General features: G+C 39.0%; 1 protein-coding gene across 1 annotated transcript; it reads left to right on the top strand.

Annotated features, from left to right (window-relative positions):
• The first annotated feature begins 320 nt into the window (after positions 1 to 320).
• Positions 321 to 27274, top strand: METAP1D (methionyl aminopeptidase type 1D, mitochondrial). The gene is made up of 10 exons (XM_041473468.1): positions 321 to 500; positions 5755 to 5921; positions 8427 to 8576; positions 11939 to 12087; positions 12768 to 12810; positions 16569 to 16732; positions 25186 to 25283; positions 25850 to 25891; positions 26769 to 26847; positions 26981 to 27274. Exons 1-10 carry the CDS (start codon positions 437 to 439, stop codon positions 27057 to 27059), a joined length of 1035 nt encoding a protein of 344 aa, XP_041329402.1. The 5' UTR covers positions 321 to 436; the 3' UTR covers positions 27060 to 27274.
• Positions 27275 to 27510: the final 236 nt, after the last annotated feature.

Genomic DNA, 27510 nt, shown 5'->3' on the forward strand with positions numbered 1-27510 from the left:
CAGAAAAATTAAATAAAACAATACCAATTAGAATATAATGTTTGCAAGATACTGGCCTGCGTTTCAGTTTATCAGGGTAGGATCATAAGCGTGCTGTTGTTGAAGTTTTCACCAATGTGTTGTTGTTGTAACTGAAGTCACATCTATCCTGATGAATATTTCATTTCCCCAATCATGCTATTAAAAACAAAGTGTTTTTACCCTTTCATTTCTGCTTTCTCTTTTCCAGTACCATCGTGACAGCTGTGGCTGCGTCCTGTTTACAAATTGCTGCTAGTCACATTTTCAGTAGTCCTTATGGGTTTTGCTTTCCCCTAATACATCCAATTAGGAGGAAATATTTCTCACAAGCAGGGACTTGCTCTTCTCCTTGTAATGACATAGTTCTGCAATCCAGGAAACAGTCCTGCATGGTGTCCATGTCCACGATTTCCTGATGTGGGAAAAACGTGTGGAAAGCATCTGGAGAGGAGGAGACCCCCTTTACCAGCTTGTTTCCTGTAAGCGAAATTGGAAGACCTTGTCTGTGCAAATAGATTTCAAAATAGAGTCTGCCCTTTGACTGTCTCCATAATTACACAGCGCTCTCTGTATTTTATTTGGCTGCCAGAGCAGTTAACCCCTGGAAGTAAGGGGCTGATGATGGCGTGACCAGCACGGGTATGCAGACATGACCATGTGAATACACTCTTGTTTGGAGAAGCCTGTCATTAAGACCTTCTTATAATATAATTTTACCAAATTTGAGAATTATCATGTGTTGGATTATGTTGATTAAGATACGTTATATCCATAATGTACAAAAATGTGAAGGTATTAGTTGCAAAAAAGGAAAAAAAAAAAGAGAAACAAAAAAAAAGTTCTTTCATGGCTTTGATGTAATCAACATCTGTCAACAGAATGAATTTGCTTTTGTTTAATTTCAAGGGCTCTTGTCCTTCTACTTTGCCCAATCAGTTTCAACTTCTGCCTCAGGCATTTCCCTATGTTGTTCTTGGAGGTTTTTTCCTTTTTTTCTTTCTTTTTCTTTTTTTTAGCAAATGCGCAGGTTATTGCATGTGAAATGTGAGCTGGTCTTCTGCTACACAGGTTACACAGAGCTGGAAAGAACCTTTAATCTTTCCCATCCTATTTTTGAAGCTTGGACATACCTTTGCAACAGGGGGGTTACAAAGTCAGTGTTTTATTAGACAGTTGGAATTACAATTACCAGTAAAGGTCTTTCAAACCACAGCCATTATTTTGGATTGAAAAATGGGAACGTTTGGTAATTAGCAGTAAGAAGCTATGTATTCTTACCTAGTTGCATTGGCTGGATTCCACATATTGTTCCTGTTAGTGATTTTTAATACCTCGTTTTAAGCTTTAATCCTCAGAAGTTTCAGCAAAATGAGTATTTGCACAAGAACCTAAATTATGCTAGAGTATTAAAATTACCTGACAAGCCAAATGAAGGATCTCTAGTGTTTTACTTCCAAATGAATACATATTAAGAAAATCTCCACGGTCATTATTTTTTTCAGTTTAAAAAGAAAGATTAAATCGCATAATTTGAGAAGAGTTCTCAGAACAGTGCTTTTGATGCTAACTTTATCAAGAGCAATTTGATTTTATTTTCTAAATAGTTTTGAATGTTAATTCTTGTAATCCTAACTAAATTTGGTACTCTGCTTCTGTTGATACTATGACTAAATTATTTTAAATTATGTTAATTTATTTCTTGTCTCTTTTAAGACACACCCTTGTATTTATTGTAACTCAGAACTGTCATGAAGTTTGTCCATTGCTAATATTTTTATTAATTGCTTGGAAAATTGAAATCTTTAATGAATAAATACCAAAAAATTGTTGCTAACAATCACATTTAATGAATCATGCAAATTAGCAGTTTTTTACCCAGCTACCCCACACTTCATTCATTGGAAACATAGCTTGATAAATTGCTGTAACTGTTAAACAGGAAGCATTAGAAAAGGGCTTATGTGAGAGTTCATTTTCAATATCTCCTGTTAAAAATACTTCTTGACCAGAGGGAAATCACATTTAAATTACTAAAATCAACTTAATTAAGGGTCATTAATAGAGATACACATAAAAAACTCTCCACTCTAGGAGTGAAATGAGAGCATTTCATTATATAGTGTAACACGCATGAACAGATAACAATTAAAATAGCCCTAGAGTAAAAGGCTAATAAATATAGGGCACACTGTGCTGCAAAATCAGTCACTTTAAAATGCTCCCACCCATCATAATTCTTGAATGCAATATTCAGCTGCTCTGACTGACTCGTTTAAAAGGAAAAGAAATGTAATTTCCACACAAGATAAATTCATCCGGTAATTCAGAAGAGCTCACAGTGCATATTTATAGTGTTAATGCAGAGGAAGGTCTGGAAGGTGTGCTGAGGAATCCAGCGGCACACGGATTGCACAGTGGGATTCACTGGCGGCTCCCGGAGCAGTTGGCAGGGATTTTCTGTGCTCGATGCATCCAAGCTGCCGATGGGATTCGGTAACGCTGCTGATCATTCTCCTTAGTGCAGCTGTCAGTAAATACTCTACTGCTCGTGGCAGGTGACGTAGCCTTGCTGTTGGGGTACAGAATAAACACATAAAGGGTCAACTTTATATCCTGGTAGTGCTGGTCTGTTACCAGCCTAGCCAGCTTCACACACTGCAGTTTCTGCTGGAAGATGCATAAATGCCATGTGTATGAATTGTCTTACAGTAATTAGTATACACAGAAAGCTTAACAATGATGTGCCTGAGCATCACTGTTGTAGAAGTAAATAAAGGCACTGAGAAAGCTTTGATGGATGTAAGGGGTGGGGAGGAGGGAATCTCTGAGCCAGACTTGGAGAATACAGACAGTTGTTCCTGTCTCAGGTGATTGATGATGTTGCTATATCAAATTAGCTGGGAATATGGAGCTTGAAAAATAAAAGGCACTGTGGAGGCATTAAAAGGCACTGTGGAGGCCTTCTTAAGGAAGGAAGTGTGTGGATGGAGTCCAGATTTTCATTATAGACCAGTAACTTCATTGTATTTTAATGCCATTTTATTTAATTTTATTTTTACATTGTAGGAGAATGTTTTCTCTTATAATTTTTTATATTTCAAATAAAGGTTTAGTTGTCCTGTGTTTATAATTCTTGTAATATAATTTAGGAATTGTATTTTAGAATGGTGATACTTATTTGCTTGTCTCATTTCATCTGTTCAAATAGTAGATAGTTTTGTATGCATCTGTTTTATAATGAGTAGTTAGTAGAATAACAACAGGCTACAGTACCTTATTATCCTGTTATTTTGTGACAACACTTGCAGTGTATCTTTGGGAGAATAGAAGTAAAAATTTTATTCTGAATAAAAAGGTATCCCTTCTGAATGTGGGCTAGCCAATAGACATGCACCCATGAATATGGTTTAATGTATTTAAGAGTGTGGGTTTGGGGGAGGCATTGGGAATAAATGACAAGCACACTTGCACCTATTCTTCCCCAGTTAAATTGTGACACAATCAACAAGTGCCCAGGGAGCATTCTGGGCATCAAGGAGAGCATTTAAAATACAAGTTCACATATTGATGTGCATGTGGACTTTAGCTAACCACATCAGTGAGTGTGGGATTTCGATATATTTGCAGTACCTTTAGCTGGGCTAAAAGCAAGGTACTTCAACTGCACTTTGTAAAAGAGGCAACTTGGCTTACACTGTCAGAGTGATTGCTACTTCTGATGGCCCAAAAGTTGCTGCCTCAGCAGATTCTGTGCTTCCAAATTCCAGAAATGAGAATAAACCAGACAGGGAGTTTGTAAGATGCTTTGGGTTCTTCGGATGTGCTTACAGTTGCAGTTTAGGTGACTTTCTGGGTATTTCTGGGTATATTTAGGTGGTTTTTGTTAATTGGACAATGATTTTTTTTTTCTTGTGAAGGAGACTCTAGGAAAGTAGATTATGAGTCTGCTGTTCAAGTTCTAGTTAATGGACTGCCACATCAATCCAGCCCTCTGTTAACTGGGCGGCTCCACTTCCTTGGAGACACTTTCTTCTGTTTTGAAGCAGGCAGCTTCCATTGGGTACTTAGGTTATACTCAGAGCTTGAGGTGAATCTCACCCTTCAGCTTCACTTTGTTATTTATCAACAAGTCAAACAAACAAACAAACACACCAAGCTAAAAACCCAAACAAAACAAACAAACAAAAAACCTACCACCACAAAAAAACCTCCAACAACCAAAACAAAATAAAAAACCAACCAAACAAAAAAAATTGGCTTGAGTGAAAGTTTCTACACCTAGGTTTTAACTTTTCAGATATTGGTACTTATATGTAACCCTGACCAGTGCAAAGAGACAGTCAGAAACATTTCTAATGCAAACCCGATGAAACTATTTCAGTCTGGGTTTGGGGCTCCAAAACAGTGCATAACTCGAATCTTCTGTATGTCATAGAGTACTGTAAAAGAGCTGTCTTTGAAAGATTGCACATGTGGAAGGATAATTTCTGCATCTGAACATGATAAATGCACCCAAAAGAAAGGAAGGAAGGTACAGTAGAATAAAAAACATGAAAGATGTAAAAGAAACTCTTCTGGAAATAAACATTTTTACATAGTTACAAAATATGCAGGGGATTAATTTCTTAATTTCTGTGGTATAAAAATGTTTAGTTACTTCTCTTTAAACAAAAACTTTTTACTGAAGAATAATTGTTCATTTGGATTACTTGCCACAAGATTGCTCTTGTATTTGTATACATAATGACATTTTTCAGAAGCAGATCAACTGTTATGTTAAACTTATGTTTCAGAAAAGAGCCCTGTTTATATTGTAAAACATTTGAGTAGTGGAAATACACACTGTGTGTAATTGTAATGTAATTGGGCAGTGTCAATAATCCTTTTGAATTTCCTGGTTTTGATGCTAGCATTGTCTTTTGTGGTGCATTATTTTGGTTTTGATGTCTCTGAGAGCCTTTGGGCCTCAATTGCCCTTTCTTTTCCCTTTTTAACTTTTTTTTTCCTTTTTTCCTTTTTTCCTTGTCTTGTGGAGGCAAAATGTATCATTGCCCAACAACTAAGTTTGAGCTATGAAACTTTCATCCCAAATTCCCATGTGAATTAAATGGAAATCTGATTGAAATACTCCAAATAAATTGCACTTTTAATCCCTTCAATTACCTGTGGCCAAGATTAAAAATACCTCCCGAAGTTTCTTCTGTTACCCCTGAACAAAATGAACTATTCTTTGTGTCTTGAGCAACAAGACAAAGAGCAACATTACCTTTGTTATGCTCAAATCTGTGACCAATTCTGCAAAAATACAGCTGAAAATATTGTATGAAATAACATTGTCTTCTTTTTTTTTTGTCTTCTCTTTTCTTGCTATTGTGTCTTATTAACTGCTTTGCCAAGCCTTGAACAGTGCAAATTGCTCCAAGCAGAGGCCTGTTAGAGCATCACTCCTGTCTGTAAACTGTGGGGAATTTACTCACACTGCTTTTTAATGCATCAAACCAAAACAGATTTGATATTTTATAAAGCTTCAAAGTATTGTTTGGGAAGTTTCTTGTTCTCATATCTTTTTGTTCTTTCTGCTCTCTCTTAAACAGTACAAGATTTTAATTACCCTCGGCAACTACATGAGTTCTGTGCCTTATTTTACATTATGCCCTTCTTTTTGCATATTTTCCATTTTGTAGTGTGTAGGTAGAAAAAAATGTTAATATTTTTTAATTTATCTGTTAACAGGTTCTGTGACTGGCTGCCATATAATCTTTTCTTTGTGCAATCATAACTACCTGCACAGACACTCAAGCAATCATCAGCAAAGATGCTTCTTCTTTCAGGGACAAAGAAATGCTGCTTATAGTGTAGTTTGGCCAGCCGTGGTTTCTCCAGCTCACCAAGTTCCTAAGGTACTGCAATTTCTGTTACCTAATCTGTTCTTCAGCGAGTCTAGAGTTTGATTGCAGTCATGATCAAGTGTATTTGTTGTCCAACAGCTGGGGGCTGGATCACTGTCCTGTTGCTTGTTCTGGTATTTGAAATAGGAGAACTGATGTCCAGCTGTCTTCCATGTTAAACACAATGATGTATTTAGCTATGAGGGAGTTCAAACCTGGGGCTTGTTTAGTTATAGTAGAATAAATGTGAGTATTATAATCATCTGTCAACAATTCTGGGTCCAGATTCTTGTTTGGAGCAATGGTAGACTGTCTTACCAGAAGTCAGTAGGAATCATTCATGATCATCCGAGTCCCCTTCTGTATAAATCTCTAGCAAGCAAATTATAAAAATGCTTGTATTTTGCTGATGATTTTTAAACGCTGGTTATGTCAGAAAGAGAACATACAATACCTGCTGGTAGCTGTCCCACAACCCCGCTGCACGTTTTAAACTTGTCTTTTTTGTGCCTGACTGCTCTTATTCCTTGCAACATATATTTTCGGTTTTATTTACTTTAAAGCCAAAAGGGACTTTTTGATAGAAATGCAAATTTAACATGTGCTCCACTTCTTGTTTCCTTTTTTTCCGTTTCTTTTTTTCCCCTGTTTAATTACAGCATACAGATTAACTGTTTAGTATCTTTCCTTTAGCCAAAAGAAACCAAACTGTTTACCCTTCTAAACAGTGCTTCACTGGATGTGAATTAGTACTTTTTACAGTGTTGTTTCTCATTTTAATATAGATTTCTTATGACAAATATAGGGCATTTCCATGGGCCAGATATACTAAAAAGTTATTACATAGGAAAACAGAGAAAAATGATGGAAGTAGGGCTCTTAGCCCTAAGAAGTTGTGTGCAGGGAGAACATAGGGTTACATGCTCTATATATTTTCAAAAGCTTAAAATCACAGAATTAAAAACTTTATTTTCTGTATTTAGATACTTCTATTTAGGATAAAGAGGAAGAAATATATTGTCATAATGAAAAGTTGTCTTCCCAGATCAGAGTTCTCAGACATGGAAAAATCAGTCCACATCTATGAACTTTGAAAGGTTGAGGGCAAAGTTTTTACTTTTATTCAGAGTATGGCAGAAACCACATTGAAATAACAGTGTTTTTTAAGATGTTGGTGTGAAACTGTCCACATGGACATTTATATTTACTCTGCTTTGGGCTTCTCCCTTCACAGTTCTTAGAGGTCAGTAGGATCATGTCTCAGTTAATAGGTGAGTGCCCTCCAAGGGGAAAGCCAGGGTGATGCTGTGTATGGAGTTGCTAATCTAACAAATGGCATTGTTTTGGTAGTTTGTTTGTTTTTTTTTTTTCACTAAGGCCCAAACTACTGCAATAGGACGTTGTTACGGTTGTTAAAAAAATGGGAAATTCTGTTGACATAAGTTTGCTAAAGATAATTTCATAGTTTTTATCAGATTAGTCATAAAATACCTGTAACGGTAACAGTAGTCTTCCTGTTTAAAGTCCCAATAGAGTTTGTCAGTTGCCTCACTCTTTGTTACTCCTACACCCTGTTGCTGTATGGTTGTTTTGTGTACAGCCAAAATGCCTACTTTGTTTTCTGCCTGCCAGCTTGACTCTGTAAAGTCAGTGCAAAACTCACCCTGTGGCCAGCATGGCAGAAAATCAGCCTGGCTGTCATGGGCAAAGGGATTCTTCCACAGCCAGTGAAACAACTCAAGACCCTCTGAGAGAAAGTTCATTTCCAACTCTATGCAAGACATTACTGTTCTTATTAGCTTTCGTGTTTATAAAAGTTGTTAAATTGTTGTGGATTTTAAAAAATCTGATATTAAATTTCACCTCTTACAAGGGCTGAGAAGTTATTGTGTGGAAAAAATGAGGCTTATTACTCTTCCCTTGACATAGCAAATTGGGATACCTTTGTGTAGTGTTGTAGATGGACAAATTTAGGCACAGCATATGAACTAGATTTATGTGTAAAAGCCTCTAAATTAAAATCAGTTAAATCCTAAGATTCTTAGTCAAAAAGCAATCTCATGGATTTTTCAATAGGAGTTTTGTTTGAATGAGAAACACAGGATTTGATCAGGTTTAATTTTGAGACTAATTCTGTATGTTTGTCCCGTCACTTCCAGTGTTAGATGCCTTTTGTAGAAAACGCCCCTCTTTGCAAAAGAAAATGAAGAGTTTTAAAGTCTTTCTCCCAGTTTCTTAACTTGAGACTGTCTGTGCTGGAAGTCAGCTGCAGTATCTGGGTTTCAGCACTGGAAGGCTAGCAGACTGTGTAAGTCAGTAGTAACAGGCAATGTTAAGTTCAAAAGGGCAGTGGAAGAAATACTGAGGCAGCCTTGAGGGTTTGCCCTGATGGCTTAGGAAGGTCGATACCACGACAGAAAGGGCAAGCTGCCATGAAGCAGGAGGCAATATCTGAGAAAATGATCCCATTGTCATGCTCAGTTTTCTGATCTTCATTTTCAATCCTTTTTCTCCAAGCACATAAAGAAGCCAGACTATGTGACGACAGGCATTGTACCAGACTGGGGAGACGACATAGAAATTAAGAATGAAGATCAGATTCAAGGGCTTCGTCAGGCTTGTCAGTTGGCCCGTCATGTCCTGCTTCTGGCTGGAAAGGGCTTAAAGGTAACAATTACAGAAGTCCCAAAACTGCTTGGGTGTTTTTTATGTTTTCACTTATTTGGGTTTTCTTCCTACTTTTTTGTTCTTTTAACTTTCCTATTGTGTGCATCCAACTTTAAGTTTGATCCTGAAAAAATAAGGATTTATTAACTTTTTATTCAGTTCATGATATGCCTGCTTAATTATTTCTGTACTTTGGACCTATGTAGTGCATAGTTACTGGCTCAGGTGTAATATCTCTGTGTTTGTCATCTCCCTCTCTTCAGATTGTGTCAAATCGTGTGAGCTTCTCCTAAGGCACATGCTAAATTTTTTCCTTTCATTTCATGGCCCATCTACCTCATATGTCATGCTTTCCAGCTCTGCATGTGTACAAGCCCACACTTGGTCTGCCTTCTCCATTCCTGTCCATCCTTCAGCCCTCACTGTCCTGTGGGATCCAATGCAACTCGTAGAGCTGCCGCTGGAATAAACAGCTGCCAAATTCTACACAATTTTCCAGAGTGCATTGATAGTACAGCTTCATGATTTCCAGAAATGTTCCTAGAGTATGCTTTTTAGGATACCTCCCAAGAAAAAATGTAGAGGGAGGAGCCTACTACCAGGTTTTGCAGATGAAGAAATGCTTTTTTAGCCTTGCCTTGGTATTTCATGTAATAGCATATTGGATAAGGTGAAATGGGTTGAGTAGCTATGAGATGCAGAGATAGATGGGGACTGTAGGTCAATGCCATTGACTTAAAAGGGGATTTTTCTTTCAGCTATCATCACTCTTTCACAAAGGTATAGTTCCGGAGCTGGAATAGCAAATAACAAAATTGCGTGAAGCTTTCATCTTATATAGCTTTGTGCATGTTTAACTTTTTAATGTTCAATTGTTTTTCAGCACAATAAAACTTACTCATTTAAAGTTGAAGGCATATACATGTTTCCAAAGGATCAGGGTGCAATGTGGTTTTGAATGAGAGCAATTTTTCACAAATACTCTTTGGTTGTTATCATGTGTAAATACACATGTATGCAGTATGGTGTACTTTATGATGCAGTTCATAATATGTGCCAAATCATACATAAAGCAAAATACTACACATGTATAATGAATGTTTTGGAGCAAAAAGGTGTATAAGGTAATAATTACATAACCAGGACCTGTGTACTGGAAGAAAGCTGGTATTTGGAGTTGCAATGCTAAAACCATGGTCCAGGTCAGTCAGAGACTGGTGGTGAGCTCTGTTTTACACAATTAAGTGTTTGTTCAAGACTCCACTCACTGGGAGGATGCTCCAAAACCCTCCCTTATTGACAGTGAGCATCTTCTGCTTTCCAGTCTGTTGCTGCATGTGGTCAGTTTATGCCCATCTGTTCTTGTGCCAACACTGCTCTTTAATTTAAACAGTTTCCTGCCTTTCTGTGAGTCTTCCCCTTCATGCAGGAATAGAACTGTGCACCAGACTGAACAAATCAAGCTCTTTTAGCCTAATCTCATATGCTAAACTACACTCCTATTTAACCTGAAGAATCCCATCCCTCCACCTGTTCCTGTTATCTTGCTGAACCCACCTTGCACACAGTCCTCCAACCTGGCTCTTGCCTGTGCTTTAGCTAGTGGCAGTCAAGATCCCCCAATATAACAAAGGTGCATTATAATCCATGGATACAGAGAGACAGAGTTTGAACGTGGTTTTGATGTTGCCATTACCACCTGTGGGATTTCAGATTATGATACAGTGTTATATATGATAGCTTTCCCGAGTTTGAGTTACAGATTTAGGAATAAAAACACAGATTATGTGACATGAAAATACTTTATTCTATACCGTTGAATTGCCCTGTTCTGAGTAAAGGATTAGGGGCACAGCAGGTGCCACCCCTAACTTGCCCAGCTAGCAAAAGTATCTTTAAAAGTAAAGCACATGCTGTTAAAAGCAGAACTTTGCACAGAGTGTAATCCATGCAGAGACCAGAGATCTGTCTGCTGAGTATCCAAAAACCACATCAAATTGCTTGGGCAGAGAAGCAGTAGACAGCAGCCAGTCAGGTACTCAGCAGTTCGGTTTGTCTGTGGGCTAAAGATGAAGATGTTTGAGCAGATGCAGGAGCCACAAACCTGTATTTATCCAGAGCCAACGGCTGCCATATCCAATCCAGAGAGCCTGCCAAGGCTGCGGCTGCAACACAGGGACATGTGCAGTAATCCCAAATCCTGGTCTTGAACCCACGTTCATTGCTCCTCACCTGCCCAACTATGTTTCCGTGCTGAGCAAAATTCAGCTGAGTAAACAGACCTGGTTTTATCCTCAGCACAGTACACAAGTGCACTCTCCTGTATTGGCTGTGCATGGCCGTGCAGTATTTCACTATATTACTGTCTCCTGCACCACAGCCTACCTGTATTCCACATGTTACTTCAAAATCACAGCCACTGTGACATTTCCTTCAGTGTGCCAAGAATGATACTTGTATCTTTGCAAAGTATGATTTTCAAAGGCTCAGAACTCATTCAAAGCAAAATCAATTTACAGCGGAACCCTCAAAAGTACTTCTCAATTAGAGAGGTTTCCCTACCAAATTTCAGCTCTAACCATTCCAGAGTTGATCCAAAAGAAAAGCAAGAATAATATTATTTTAAGCATGTGTACTTTGCACTCCATGGGTACCCAGAAAATGGCTGACTGATTTATGAGAGGGATTTTTTAATATGTAAAATCTTGTGGAAAAGATGAATCTAGAAAACATCAAGCATAAAAATGAAGATTTCTAAAAATGATGGATCAGCACTTGTAGATTCATTATGATCATCCAGGCTATGGCAACTTTAAGTAAAATATCCTTAAAATTTGCATCTCAATATTTCAGTGTTTTATAAAATTTAGGAATACCTGGAAAACAATTTCTTAAAATGCTTAAATACATTATGATGAATGTACTGGGCAATTACAAGGCTTAATATCCTTTCTTTTACAAATAAAAGAGGAAAGTAATGTTGTGTTTTAAGGGACTGAAAGCATTGAAACAAGACATTTCTATAGTAGCTACTGAAACGATGACATGGGAAATTGGTGTCTTTGAGAAAGTAGATATGGAAAAGGGAGCAGAAAGGAAGTAGACAGGATTTTAGGTTTTCTGGGAACCTTTGAGTGCTTATTTCTATTGCATGCTTTATTTAAAATCTGTATTTTGGAGGGTTTTTCAGAAAAAAAAAGCCTCCATATATCAATAAAGTATATCAGACAGTATCGTGTTTTGTATCAAAGCAGCATATTTGAAACACCCAATATTTCATTGAAGCTGGGCTGCAATCACATTCAGTAAATATGAGAAACTCTCTTTGCTTTTTTAGCAGGATGTTATGTTTGATATTTTAGGTTGGCATGACAACTGAAGAAATAGATTCCATTGTTCATCATGAAATAATCAGACAGAATGCCTATCCATCACCTCTGGGCTATGGAGGTTTTCCAAAATCTGTTTGTACTTCTGTAAACAACGTGGTATGTCATGGTATTCCTGACAGGTATTTCCTCAATAATGTACATTTTACAACTGGAAATTAAAACGTTAAACTGGAATTAATAAATTGTATTTAATGTTGAATGTACTTCAGCTTAACTAAATGTCGTACTTAAATGTGTTGTAGATGCAGAACATGTTACCCTGTGATGCTGATAGGTGTTACAGAAATATATGTGAAATATGAAAAAAAAATATATTATCCTGTTTTTCCAGTCACTTAAAGAAAAATAGCATATTGCATTTTGAATTTAGTATGTGTTAGGGAAAAAAACCCAGTATGGTCTGATTTTTTGTTCATCCAGAAAAATAAGTATAGGCTAAGGAATAAATATATTTGAATTTATGTGGGATTTTTTTTTTATATTCTCAATACATTCACTACTCACAAAGTAAAATATGAACCCTAGTGAGAGAAAAAGAATAAATATAATGGTAGATTTTTCAGGTGTTGATATGTTTTTCTGGTAGTTGTTTCTCATTATTTTATATTCAGCTACACTTGTTCTCTAAATAGTCAGAGCTGAACATTAAAAATGGTTATTCTGTTTGCTTCTGCCTTCCTCCATCACAAAATATCTACCCCTTGATTTTTTATGTATGTGTCATTAGGTGTTTATTCTTATATTCCCTTTGTTGGGGACTGTCTGTCACCATTATTTTTTTTTTCTGTTTATGTTTCAGTCGACCTCTTCAGGATGGAGATATTATCAACATTGATGTCACGGTGAGTAATTCATATAAAAAAATAGTCTTTGATCAACTTTAGAATCACTAGTAGCAACAGGAAGAATAGTGGATTGGAGGTGGGGGATGCACAGATGGATGTGCTGTTTACTTCTGAGCCAAGGCACAAGCAGCTGGTTTCCTTTTTTGTTTTTAACTGTGTGTTTATTCCAGCTAGACTCAGGCCTGACTTGAATTTAGGACTGGAATCAGATGCACTGAGATCAATGTTGGCCTAAGTGAAATGTCAACCCAATCCTGCTATGTGTCATGTTTTTGAGAAGGTGTAATTGTTATTGATCCACTGTGTAGTTAATGCAGAGCACCACAGTACTGGGCAGCAGCTGAAGATAGATATGTATGAGATGAGCTAACATGAAGAAAGCCAGCATTTTTCCTTCACTCTGCCAAGATTGATCTTCCTCTTCCTGCTGATTTTGAGTGGGGCCTGACATTATCTTACTCTGTCATTAGAGGCTGCATTGGCCTGGGTATGTCAGTCTATTTGGACAGCAACTCTTTTGCTAGCAGTGTTCCCTACATTTATTAAAATCCCCGAAGGTAGTGTTGTGTTCCATTTCTGGTATAGAAGCTCTGAACCTTTTGAGCAGAAACAGAAATAGTGTGATATAACTGTGACTTAATATTTCCAGGGAATCATCAATTATAGCTATTTAAATAAACACAAGCTGGGTTTTCCTAGGAGCAAGAAAGCACAGGAACTGGAAACCTAATTCTCATTTCATTTATGAAATAAAAAATATTTGTGTCTTACTAAAGTTTTTTTTTTCTTTTTGCTGTGCATGTTTTTATTTTTCTGAAGTGCTGTTTATTTCTAGTGTGAACACAGATTTTTTTAATCCCTCCATTATTTTGCAATAATATGTCACATACAAGAGAGTAGAATCTTGTAAAAACAAGGGTTTTAAATCATTAAAGAACCTATTGGTAACTTGATACTGTGTTCATACTGGCAGAGTGAAGAAATCTTCCGCAGACCTACCTCTGAGTATGAGATTCAAGCTTTCTAAAATATTTTTTCTATTAAAATTAGGGTCAATGACCTTTTTCCCATTACATACTCACATGTGATCCAGAACTGGATTTGGTTTGGCTTGGGGTTTTGATCTTTTTATATTCTTTCCCATCTCCATACTTTCTAATCGTAGAATTCTGACTATCAGGTTTACACAGTGCAATCTAGCATTTTTAAACTTTATTTTTGGCCTTCATGTTAACTTTGGTGAACTGGTCTCACTTTGCTCAGTTTATTAATCTAAATCAGTTTGCAACAACTAAGGATTTAAATCATATTTCTTTGTACCGCCTTAAGGTTCATTTTACTTTTTGTTCAGTCTGTCAGGATGATAATGATACCTTAGATTTAAAAAAAGTATAGACTCATACCACAGATACTTTCCATGATAAACTAAATTAAATATTTTTTAATATTAAAATAGTGTGCATATCTTGTCCACTCTGCTTCATAAATGTCTGACTAAATGTTACTGGCCTTTTTGCAGACATATATTTATTTCCTTTTAATTTAGTCTCATAAAAGAAAATAAATTTTGACATTTCTGTGAATATAAAGATTCCTGCAAGGATGGGAATTGCTGACTATCTTTGTAAGATTTTTTTTAATCATTTAAAACTGAACTGTGCTGTGTGTGATAATTGCTTAGTCTAAAACAGCTGAGGAAAAAATACTACTTTTCAGCATTATTAACTGATCTTTTAGCTTATTTTTAATGAGCAAAACTGGGACATTTCACAGCTGGACAGAATAAAAATCAAAGTAAATATTGCACAACAAATTGTTTATAATTGTGTACAGGTTCTATAAAGTAATTAAATAATACTCAAGTTGTTAAGTGTAAATACCTAGCACTGTGTGCAGATTATCTGAACAAAAAAATCTATTTTAGCACAGTTAAGATGGTAGCATTTCATAGATGAAATACAAATTTTATAGGCTTGAATCATGTGGACTTGAAAATGTGTTTTAGTATAGAGACAATAGTGTTATCCATTACTGGATCCTCAGCATAGTGCAATTTTCAGCCTATTGTTACCAGGTTAATGTTTCTTACAACTTGGTTCTTTCACTGAATTTTAAGGAAATAGTATGTTACAGTTGCTGTGGTTGTAGTTTATTAACATCAGAAATATGTAATTGCGGCTGATGGGCTGCAGTAAATATTATTATTTGGTTTGTTGCTGAGTTTTTTTGTTGTTGTTTGTGGGTTTGGTTTTTTTTTACTCTCCTGTGTTTTAAATCTGTCCTTGCTTTTCCAGGATGATGATGCTTAATGTTGGGAGTTTGTGTGTTTTCCTTGCTAGAGCTAAAAACAAATTAGTTTAATTTAAATGTGAACTATCTGCTTTAAAACCTGCCCAATGGGCATTAAATAAAAAATAAAAAATTATTTTGTGGTAGTCTGAACTGGCAGAGGAAGGTATAGAGCAGAGGATTGCAGCTGTTTTTGCCAGAGCGGTGGCAACAAGTTGGGCCCTTGCTGGCACTCACCTTTCCTTTAAATACTCCTTGCTCCTAATGGCCTGCATTTTCTTTATATCTCAACTTGAAGACAAACCTGGCCTTGAGATAAACTGTCTGTAGTGTGGGGTTTTTGGGGTTATGGGGTTTTTTTTAGTTTGGAATCAACCAAAAAGAATGTGAGTCTGTCTTTCACAAATAACTTGCCAGTGGCAAAAGTTCAGTGGTTCAAGCTCGGTGAGTAATTAGTTGTAGAAGGATAGTTGCCCACTGTTTGGGGGAGAAAAAATGTTTTAGAAGATCAAAACTGTGCACCATTATAATTTGTCTTTTTGTAGGGAAATATTGCTTGGTCTTACAATTATGGGCCTGCCTGCCATGTGCATTTTAATGGTATGTTGCAGATCTCTGTAGTGCATAGCCAGGATTTCTTGTGCTCAACAGAGGATTTCAGGAGGGCTAACATTTAAAACCTATGAAATTTCAAAAAGAAAAGAAAAAAACCAATATGTAATGAATTCAACAGCATGTTCCATTTTCAGAACATCAAATTTTTCAGTGCCACAGCAGTACATTTATTGTCTCAAAATTTATCTCTGGAAATCAGAAGTAAAATCCAATGTTAATGCCATATTGTAGCTTAAAAATGAGATTAAAGAAAACCTGCAACAGCTGACAGTGGGTTTGGTCTGTGGGGTTTCCTCTGGCCGTTGGTAGCAGGGTATGGCTCTCAGCTCAGAGCTCCGGTGGGGGCTGCTGCCTGCAGACCTTCACCTCCCTGCCAGCCACCAGCAGGTTCCCCCGTGGCCACGGCCAGCTGGGGCTCAGTCCCTGCCCCTCTGGGGTGCAAGCAGGTCCCTGGCTGCAGCGGGTGCCAGGATGGGTGGGCACCCAACAGCCCCCAGGGCCCACCTCAGCCCATTCACATCCCCCACCCATCTTCTCCCAAGCAGCCCAGTTATCCTCATGTCCTGAGCAGTGTCACTGCCTGGTGCGCGGCTGGGCACTGATGCACAGCTTCTGCTTTGCTTGAATTTTTAATTGGCATCATTGGCAACCCTTAGGCACTTTGCAGTCTTTCAAGCTTTTTTTTTTTTTTCCTCTGCAATGTTTTGCTTTTCCAGTCTTGCAAATATGACTTACCTGTCTATCTGTTGCAAAATATAGCTTGTTCCTAGAAAGAATGGATTTAATTAAGACAATGATTTGTTTCTGGATGCAAAATGAGAAAATGTCTTTGCATTTCTGTATATGTTTAGGTGTATTACAATGGCTACCATGGTGACACTTCTGAAACCTTTTTGGTGGGCAATGTGGATAAATCTGGTGAAAAGTTAGTGGAGGTTGCCAGGAAATGTAGAGATGAAGCAATTGCAGCTTGCAGACCAGGGGCTCCCTTCTCTGTAATTGGAAACACAATCAGGTAAGCCTTATATTGACAAGTAAAAGGAGGGCTGGCAAATGGGACAAAGGTTATTGGTGGTTTGGTATAAAGCTGATGACATGTTTTATGATTCAAAACCATCATTTCAGTCTGATATCAGTATGTGAACTGCCAAGCTATAATGTTGTTCCTCGGATAAGAGGTATTTTTTTTTAAGTGAATTACACTAGGGTCAGCAAAGATAACTGTAGAAAAAGACAAATATATTCATAAATTAGATTTAAATTAACAGATGTAATTTGCAGTGGGCTTTTGTTTATTTTTTATTTGTATGTGATACTACACCACATCTGTCTAACGGTGTAAGACAGTTAGAAACCATTGTTTTCATTGACTGTTACAAAGGAGTTAGTCAACATAAATAAGCTCTTTGTTTAAAAACTACAAAAATATTTAACTCGAGAGCTTCTGATCTTACAAAGAGCAGTGCCTGCTAACATCATAGGGAAAAAAGAGCTGACATTCAGAGATTTTTCCCTGTTTTGCATCTCTTCTAGCCTTCGCATAAATGCAGTCATGATTCTTCTGCTGATGGCTTTAAATAAAAATGTCTTAGTTTTTTGAAGGTACCTATGGATTATTTTAAAATGTTTGCCAAAAGAAAGAAATAGACATATATCATATACATTTCATTAAGCAATACTTCTTCGGACTGCTAATGGTCCCAACAAGCTATTGAATTCATTCTGATTACTTAAAAGCTGCAAGGCTTAGTCACCTTGAAAGGATGCTGCCTTTTTTTTTTCGTTGTAAATCTTGAAATACTTTAAGAAAAAAAGAGAACGGCAAAATATCAGTTAGATGTATTTATAGCTTTAAAAATATTGTAACAGAGTCTGAATCAAACTTTAGTAAAACCTCTTTGGGTTATATCTGAGAAGCTTTTATTGAAGACTTTGTATAAAATTGTGTTTTTGACAGTTTTAAATTATAGGCTAACTAGCCTGGAGAAAAAGGATAGTGTCTTTCTGTTCTTTCATAGGAAATGTTGAATCAGACCCCTACTGGGAAAAGAAATTTAATGCATATCTCACTATCTTACTGTCCATGAATATAATAGAAGTGAATTCAAAATGTAGTTTTATTTTTGCAAATGGGATGAGTCGATAGATGCACCTCATATTTTTGAACACCTAGGGTTCAACAAATTTACTGGTGGTGCTCTTGCATTTTAACAAAATTTATTCTTGAGTAGAAGGGGGCACAGAACACTGGATTCTTATTCAAGCATTCTATCGAGCTCTGCATTCATGGCTGTGTCTAAAGGGCATGTCAGCCTTTGATTCTCTCTGAGAGGTAATTATCCTTTTCCTGTCACGGAACAACAAATGATAGCTAACTACAGAGGCACATTTGCAGTAGTCACATTCATCAACTGCAGAAAAAAAATTCAATTTAATTGTGCAACACAGCTGCACATAGGCTTTTTGAGCATTTCTGTTGTTCTCCCTGTCTTGCTATTCCTCCCTCCAGATCTATTTTTTAAACTTTTTTTTTTCTGGTTATTTTTTCCCCCTTTTTGTCTCTTCTTCCATTTTTACTCTCTGTACTTTCTTGTTAAAGTAATTTTCTTTTGTGGCTCTCATTCTTTTTTCCCCATTGAAGGCTATGAATGTAGAAAATTATCACAATTACTCATATAATTGAGCCTCTTTGTAGCAAGTGCAACTCCAGTAGCCTTTCTCCATCATGAAAATGGTTTCATTATAGGGTTTTTCATATTCTCTGACACCATCTACACAGAGGAACAGGCGTGCAGATGAGATGTACTAGGAACAGGGTAGATCAGTAAGGTCACAGTAGGAATAATTAGCTCTGCTATGGAAAGAGCATCTAGGCCTTTTACTGCTACATAAATGTACTGTCCATGGCTTTTAGTCACAAAAAAACTTACTAACAAATGGAGCTCCCGCCTACTACTTTGAAAAAAAGATTTGTATCAACACTACAATTTTCCATCATTAAGACTAATAACACAGAGCCTAGTATACATCAAGGGGAATAAAAAGAAAAATCTCACATTCAAGTGGCGGCTGGGTGCTGACCTTTGTTCCCTTTTTTTGTGTTCAACTTAACTCTTTACAAAAAAGAGCCACACGCCACACCAACATGCAGGTGAACTCCAGCTAGTGCTAGCAAAGCATGGCATTCAGTTGGAAAATCTGATAAATCTCCATGCAGGATAATGCATTTCATTACAGATTCACTACATTAATTCTAGCTGTTTTTTTAAAAAAAAAAAAAAAAAAAAAGAAAAAAGGAAGAAGAAGAAAAAGAGCAGAGTTGAATGTGACATTGGATTTTTGCTGTGTTGTTGCAGAGGTCAGTTTCCCTGCAAAATGTAAATATATAGTCAGTGTCCCCTTTGCAAAGCAGATTAATTGAAGCTAGTAGCTATTCAAAACTGCATATGAAATAGCAGGTCATTAACTTTATTTCTCAAGATTTTATCGTGTTGACAATTTAAATGTGCTGATTTGTTTAGAATTACTTTAACACTCCCTCTGCTGAAAGCTCACCTTGGCTTGGTGAAGCTCTGTGTTTCAGGTTATTTGTCATTTGACATTTGCTTACAGACAGACATATATATATATATAAATCTCAAGTTTCACAAGAGTTAGATATTATAAATGCCTGAGAACAAGCACCTCCGAGCTGAAAACATTTAGGTCCGTCAGAATGGAAATGTGTCTAAGTTTCTTTCATCAGTTTTTCTGTAAAGGTGCTCCAGTCATATCCAGAATGCATCTTATGCACAAATAATGAGAATATTTCCTTTCTACAGTAGGTTTCAGAATAATTATATCTCGGAGTAAGTTTGCAGTCAATATTCTAACACAGTCTTTGTCATGGAAGCTCAATAGCTGACACTGAGTTATTTCACTGATAGCAGTTCGTTCTTCCATCAGCTACAAGTTGCAAATAAAATACTGCATGGGTTTGTGAGTTACTTTGTTTAGAAAAATTTGGATCTTTGTTTACTTCATATCAAAACTATTGGTCTGTTCCTGTGTAAAAGGAATTGGTCCCTATGGTCCATTTTCTTCTACCATTTCTGACATTTTCAGACAAAAATATATCTAGTTTGAAATCTGCTTTTTAGACAGTGAGTCTAAGTGCATGAAAGTGTTAGGAGTGTAGAGAGCTAAAGAACTTAAAAGCAATGTTGTTAAATAAATCAAATTTCAACTCCTACAAAAAATAGTAGTGGTGAAAGTATTAATAAATGGTTTAAAATGTTTAACTAGTAAGTATATGTTTTGATATTAATTTAGAACAATATAAAGCAGATTTTTAAAAAAATCTGTTTCTATCAGATTATGCACATTTAAACAATAAGTGGCTCAGGCAAAATAAGTCATTTTAATGTCATCTGTGATAGATTTTCCTTGACAGCTACTGTAAATTACAATTACACTGCTTCTCTCTGCACTTGAAAGTAAGCATTGCAATAAATTATCTTTTATTTCAATCCATCATGTCTGCTTTCAGAAACAGAGAACCTCAAATAAAAGTTCAGCACTATTGTAAGAAAAATACAGTAATTTGTATTCCAGTTTGAAACTAAAATGTACCTTTCTTTCAAAAAACAATTGTTGGCTTTCAAAAATATTACTAATTATACCTCAACATTTATTGTCATTATAGGGAATCCCTGAACTTGTGCATTCCCTCAGTCTAGGATTACTATTTCAGAAAAAAAAACCCACTTGAATATTTTCCCAGTAGAATTTTATAATTTCTCAAATTAAATACTATGGTACTATTCAAAATAGGGGTTTTTTTATCACAAATAAATATAGTTTAGGATAAGTCTGGTTTCAATGCTTTAAAAAAAAAAAAAAAGACAAGTATGCCATTCAGTGGCCAATTTGCTACTAATATAGCTAAGACAAACATGATTACTTCTAATTTAAAAAAAAAAAAAAACCATGAGATCCCTACATAAGAACACAATTATCATGGGGCTATTACCAGTTTCAGTGTTTCTCAAGTATATTCACTGCCAAGAAGTGTAAGACAAATTTGTTTAACAACTTCAGCCATTCATGTCATGCTGCTCTGCAGGACTCTTTTGGATAAGGTTTCATCCCTGGTAAGAGAAGCTGGCACTGTGGGAGAAGCATCCCTGGCTGAGGATCAGTTCACCAGGATGCTTATCCTTGGCAGCAAAGCAGTCTGTGCCATCTTGTCCAATCAGTCAAATTCTTTCTTCCCTTGTGCCACCGCAGAGCCCAGAGAAGCAGTAGGAATCAGTGCTGAAAATGGGATTTTTTTTTTTTCTTCAATGTGTGCTAAGAATACTAGACCAGACCTACCCTGAGGAAAAAGTGACAAAATTTGGTAAAAAAAGGAAATGCTCCTCTAGATGCACCTAGAGGGTATCTACACAGGAGAGCTCCCTAAGGAAATTCTTTCAACCTGCTTTTCAGCTTAACAGGAGGGATTTATCACCCAAGAGCTCCTTTAAGGGGAAGCTTGAGTATAGGGGAAAGCTTTCTAGAGAGTCAGTCCTGCCTGTTCCTCCTTTGTGGCAATTTCCCTGTTAGGCTGCTGTCAGGACAGCAATGCATGTCTCCACACTTATCCCTCCTTTCAGAGAATTAGCTGTTGTCTGGCAACATGGGAAGAGGATGCTCAAATGGCAACTGACACCTATCTCTCCTGTCTCCACTCTCTGAAGCATGACACCACCATCTGACAGGCTCTGCCAGTGGCTTCGGGAGGATAGCTGGGCCCTCAGTGGTGTTCCTTTCCCAGCTGGGTCGCTGCTGATCCATGCCAGTGCCAGACACTTGGCCTGGCTTTGCCATCAGCAAAAGAAAAGCAGCACTGCAGCTACTCTTGACTCCTCAGCCACTAGAACACATGTGCTAGAACACATGGCAGCAAAACATAAAATCAAGTACTGGGCTCACTAAATAATTATGCTTTTATTCCTGCCCAATTCATCTCTGCCCAAATATGCAACAAAGATCAATACATGTGATAATAAATGTTGTCAATGGGTATTTTTAACAGTGATTATTCTGAGGAACATTTTTTTTTCTCTTGATGCCGTCTTGTGAGGTGTACATCTGCTGCCCCAGCATTTGCTCTGGAAATGATTTGCTGGGATGTACCTCATCCAAGGGAAACTGGCAGACTGGCACATCCTTTCCCACAGCAGATGCCAGGCAGCCCAGCTCAGCCATGCCAACCTCTGCCTCTTGCCTTCACTGCTTCCCCACTTGCAATCAGGGCTCCTCCAGCTGCCTCAGCTTACGCTGCCTATCTGCAAGAAGCATCTGATTAAGTTGGGGCTGCAATCTTGTAAGATTGTCTTATGGGAAAGCTGCAAAGAAAGGCCACCACTGACAGGTCCTGAGCTGGGCAGTGAGACAGCGAGACCAAAATGTTGAGCTGTTGTCAGCAAGAACCACTCTCTGGCATCTTGATTTTTTAATCAGATTCCACAGCCTGAGAATCCTGGAGACCAGAGAGGCTAACCAAGACCACTAGTTCACTTCACTCTTCTCAGAGCTGTCTCCAAGTTACAGCCAACATGTACATTTACAGGATTACCTTTGCAAGTTGTAGCTAGGATTAGCAGCTTTGTTTTGTTATGAAAGCTGCATGTTTTACTGTAACTCCACAAGGATGTAAGACCTCACTAGGATTTATTAAAAACTCCAAAGTAAAGCTAGTAGCTGTGGAGAGAAACACCTGAAGCACCTGCAAATACTAAAACCAGATTGAAAATGGCTGAATTTCATACCTGCAGCTTATTTTCTGTGTGTTACTTCAGGTCTGTTGACCGTGTTATGTTTTATTTAGAGAATACCAAGGCTATGTGTGTGAACAAGAGGGCAAAAGGAGGGGCACAGTGTCTGTCAGTGTAGAAGTCAAAGCCCTGTGAGCTCCGGGATCCCCTCTTTTGATGACAGACAGTAACCACTGAAGTACTGATGCTAACAGAGTTGTTTTCAAGCTGTTTGGCAAGAAAGTGGTAGAATTCACTGTTGAGATGCATATGAACCATTTATTTGACTGCATGAGGACGGGATACTGTTGTAACACTGCCTTCTGTGTGCCCCGGTGCTTGTGCACTTGGTGCCAAACACACAGCTCCTGCTGCTACCGCCACCCTCCTTGGCAGCAGCTGAATGCTGAGGCTGGAGCTTCCCCTGCTTACTGGAAAGTATCCAGCCATGGTGCTCCAAAGAACAGATGCACAGAGAGAAACTATTTCTGTTTTGCTACAGAACATGGATTTTTCTGGAAGAAAAAAATCCTGTAGTAATACAAAAACTGACCATGCTCTGTCAGTGGTCAGGGATGCCATGTAAGGACATCAGCAAAGCTGAACAGTTAGTGTGATTGTTCATGATTTTGCAAAAAGACTGGCAGAAGAAGATGAAAAAAAAACTTTATCACATGTTGCATGAATAGTTTCTCCTTTCTGTCTTCAGAGAATCTCTTCACTCATATGGGAATCATCATCTGCATTGCTCTGGGCTTGGTCACTGGAGATCTTGGATTTTTTGTATGTTTCTGAGGAATCTGGCTTTCTAACTCATCACTGTTCCCTGTACTTCTTGCTTGACCTTCAGCAGCATCACAGCCAGCAGGCCAAGTCTCTGACCCAGATATGGGGAACATGATAGAAAGGCAGGGAAGAAAGTTTTGTTTTCTAGTAGGACTTCTCATTGCATAATCCTTTATCAGTTTTTTTCAAAATAATTGATGTATAAAGTTTATGTATATATAAATTGTTTATAAAGCCTGGACTTCGAGTGCAAACAAATTAACCCCAAATTTCTAGCTTTATCGGTAATCCTCTTTGCCAGTACTTTGGAGTTTGGGGGTACCTAAACCTGAAATTTCTATTCTTCTCCAGAGTTAATGAAGAAATGTGATGAGTCTTTTTATCAGAGCAATAAAAAGGTAGAAGGTAATATACGAATCCTGTTAAAACACGTTCTAAGGTCTGAACACTGCGGCATTAACCAACTCTACTCTCTCATTGCCATTTAACTGTGGTGGAGCAGCATGTCCCTCAATTGAGTAGCATTAAATTCTGGGACGATGACCCATGGGCACTGGAGCCAGCACTGCAGAGTCTGTGGAGCCTGGTGTGCAAAGGTGATTACTTTGTACAGCAAGCTGAGGCCACTTTGCACCTGAATAAAAGCTACCCCATGGGGATTAACAGGCTTTAATTTCTGCAACAGCTTTACCTTTAGTTGAGTTTTCTAACTTTTCCAGCTTTCTACCTGTAGTGAAACTGTGAGAGAGCATTTCCTAAGATGTAAATACAGACAAACCTGAAGTTCTTCAGTGCCTACCTTCATTCAAAGAAGCAAATGAAGCTTTTAATGTTATAGGCAAAATCTCTTCAGGCTAAGGGTGTTCCTGTCCTGCTCCCGTTTGATTTTAGAAATAGGATGGGGGTGGTATGCAGGGACAAGGATAACTTTCTTGTCACTTCTAATCCATCTCCAGATCTTCATGAATCTCTGCATTTTTTTGGTTTGGATATGGGCAGGCCTCCTGGCTGAGCTGCCTCAAATCACTGTGTCCACCACTGCCTCCATCACTGCTTGAGTACAGCGAGTCCCTGAAAGTGAAGCCTGCAGACATGGGGTGGGCCAGCAGCCAGAGCATACCCCATGTATCTCCAGGTCCTCCAGTTTTGGGGAACTGGGATAGGAATTTGCTTTCCTACCATGGGTAGGGATCAGTGCTCAGCCATGGTCCTGAAGGCTGTTCTCAGAGATGCTTCTCCCTGAGGCAGGCCATGAAAGGCAGGGCACATCTCTCAGGCAGAACTGAAATACTGTAATTGTTATTATTTGGTTTTGCCTCTGTGGCAATAGATTCATTAGAAATACCTTGTTATTTAGCATACATCTATTTGCTGAACTTTCAGTACATTTTTATACTAAATGTTTGAAGTATTATGAAAGCGAAGTAGAAGGGCTCTTAACTCTCCCTGTTGGCAGCAGGAGCCTCTTCTCCTGCAGGAAACCCAGTGCAGGCCTTGGGTATGCAGCCCAGCACAGACTCTGCACTTACAGGGAACTCGGCAGAGGCTGTGGTTTGGTGCTGTGCTGAGGCCTTGGCTGCCCGACTTGGCAACTTCAGCTGTGCCATCTTAAAATGAGTTCTCAGTGTGCTTGTGGAAAAGGTTACCCTCCATCGAGCAGGGAGACAACACACTGCCGTTTTACTTAGCAGGGCTGGCACAGGAGCTACCAGCCTCTGTTGGCAGGCATGTTAACTCTGAAACCTAACAATGGCTCAGCCATGCTCCCTTCAATAACTCTCTTTCGGAACGGTGGCAAAGTGGTGACCCGGTGTCGGCAGCAACGCGGTAGCAGGGGCTGGGGCCGTCTAGCGGGGATGGTGGTGGGGGCACGCACCCTGACAGATCCTCTTTGCCCCCGCAGCTCCCTGGCATGGCAAGGTGGCTTCCAGGTCTGCCCCTTCTTCGTCGGCCACGGCATCGGGTCGTACTTTCACGGGCACCCCGAGGTGTGGCACCACGGTAAGTGGCCCCCGCCCGCCGGGCCCGTCTTCCCCGCTCCGCTCCGCCCGGGCGATGAGAGGGCTCCGGGGAGGGGGAGAGGGAGGGCGGTAAAGCGAGCAGAGCCCCACACATACACACACCCCCCCACGCATGCTGCCGGTCCGGCGGGGCGGGGAATTGCCGGTGGGGAGATTAAATCGCTGGGAAGCTGGAGGGCATCACCAGCCTCGTTTTCTGAGGGTCGCGTGGGTATTTATGAGGACAAGTCGCTCGTTAACGGAGTTGCCGGGGCAGCGAGCACCGCGGACCGCCTCCCCCGCCCGCTCCGGGCGGCGGCCGCCCTGTCCCGCGCTCCGCATCCCGCCCGCGCCCGAGCCGCGCCGGCAAAGTTTGTCACGGGGCAAAGAAAAATCTCTGCTAAAACGTTCAGGCTCCCGGCCTGGACGGAGCCGCCGTCGGGGTGGTCTCGCTGCGGCCGGGGTGGGATCGCTTTCGGCGGGTGCTCCGGCTCATAACGGGGCTCGGGTGCACAGTACCTGCGACCTAAAAAGGGGTTTAAACAAAGGGCTTGGTTGCGTTCTCAGACAGTGATTTGTTAATGGAAGAGGGAATGGCGTTCACAATAGGTTAGTAACTCTCTGCTATGGTTTTCTGCTAAAAAGCACACACGGAGCAGCCCAGATCTGTAACATTTCTATTTCTTTATTGGGATATAGAAATAACCGTGCAGACAGGGGGACGTCGGTGAGATTGACCTCTTAGGAAACAGATTAAAATATAATTTTTAAAAATGCATTAGAAACTGTTAGGATTAAATAATTTTCAAATTACAAGATTTAAAGAATGAAATGTTAATTATAAATTTTGCTAATATTTGACTCCTATTTTTGGCAAGGCAGAGACTCTGCCCGCGCACTTGATTTGAGGAGGGTGAGAAGGATGCGATCGTGTCCCCGAAGCCGAGCAGCCTGGTGGCACTTAGTCGCTGCCTTCCAGAGCTGCTGTTGGGTTTGGGGACTGCGGCGGCGGTAACCAGCCGGAGCCTCGCCCCGCAGACTGATCGTGCTCACTTCTAATCGTAGAGAACTGCTGAGGGAAAAGCCTTCGTTCTCACTGTGTGGCTAAATGGCACGGCAATTAGAAGGAAATAAGAAAATTGTTGTTTTGCTGATTTAATGAACATTTTAAGCCTGTTTTAAAAATTCAAATATTTAAAACTATCTGTTGTTTATAAATGTGGTTGTTGCTTTGGTTATTATCCTCACGGTCTTAATTAAAGCTTGATTAAAATTCCATGCTTTTACAAAAGAGAAATGGGCAACTTCCTACCTTGCTATTTTGTCTTCCTTTTTAGTTCACATTTTAGTGTGTCAAGAGAATGCCAGCCCAGGGAGATGGGACCTGTGTGGAAGGGGAGCTACTTGCCCCCCTCTTCTTGATTGTTTCACAATCCATACAGGAGTGCAACTAACTTTAGAATGCATTTTGTTTTTCTTGCTGCAGAGCCAATAATAATGGAAGGATCCCCTGAATTTAAGATTCTGGAGGACAAATGGACTGCAATTTCTGTAGACAATAAAAGGTGCCTGATTTTATTTTTTGGTATTTCCTAAGACATGGAACTCATCGCTGACAGCCCAAAAAACCCAAACAGATGATTTTCCAGGCATGGTGCATGTGTTTTCCCCCTCATAACTGCTAAATGTGAATTTCAGATCGGCACAATTTGAACATACGCTGGTGATTACCTCAGAGGGAGCAGAAATCCTCACTAAACTGGTGGAAGAAGCCTAAAGATGGAGCAAGGAGTGGAGAGACTTGCTGTACTTCTGGGATTTCAAGTTTCACTCGGGACAGAGAAGAGGTTTCTGTAATTTCTGAGGGGAATGGCTGTTGCATAAGTCACTCCAGGGGACAGAAAAAGCAATTTGAGGGGTTGCCTCTGGACATAGTTCTTTCTGTGTATTACCTGGTGAGTATTTAATAAAAGTCTTTAGGTTTTTTTGTGACCCTAGGAGCAGCCATGCCCAGTCTGCAAGTGGCAAAGGGTTTGGGTTATTTGGGGTTGGGGCAGAAAGTGGCACCCCTCTCTTCCAAATCCTATGTGGGGCAAATAGATATCAGATGATACAGTCTTTAAGCAGTTCAGAGGACAGAGAAACATGGCATTTTCCCTTTATAGCTGAGGCATGGAGTCAATTTGTCTTCATTGTGATTAACACAGTGCTGTTTCCCAGGCTGTAAC

Source organism: Pyrgilauda ruficollis, unplaced genomic scaffold (assembly GCF_017590135.1).
Source record: "Pyrgilauda ruficollis isolate IOZ18807 unplaced genomic scaffold, ASM1759013v1 scaffold3, whole genome shotgun sequence".
Classification (NCBI taxonomy): Eukaryota; Metazoa; Chordata; class Aves; order Passeriformes; family Passeridae; genus Pyrgilauda; species Pyrgilauda ruficollis.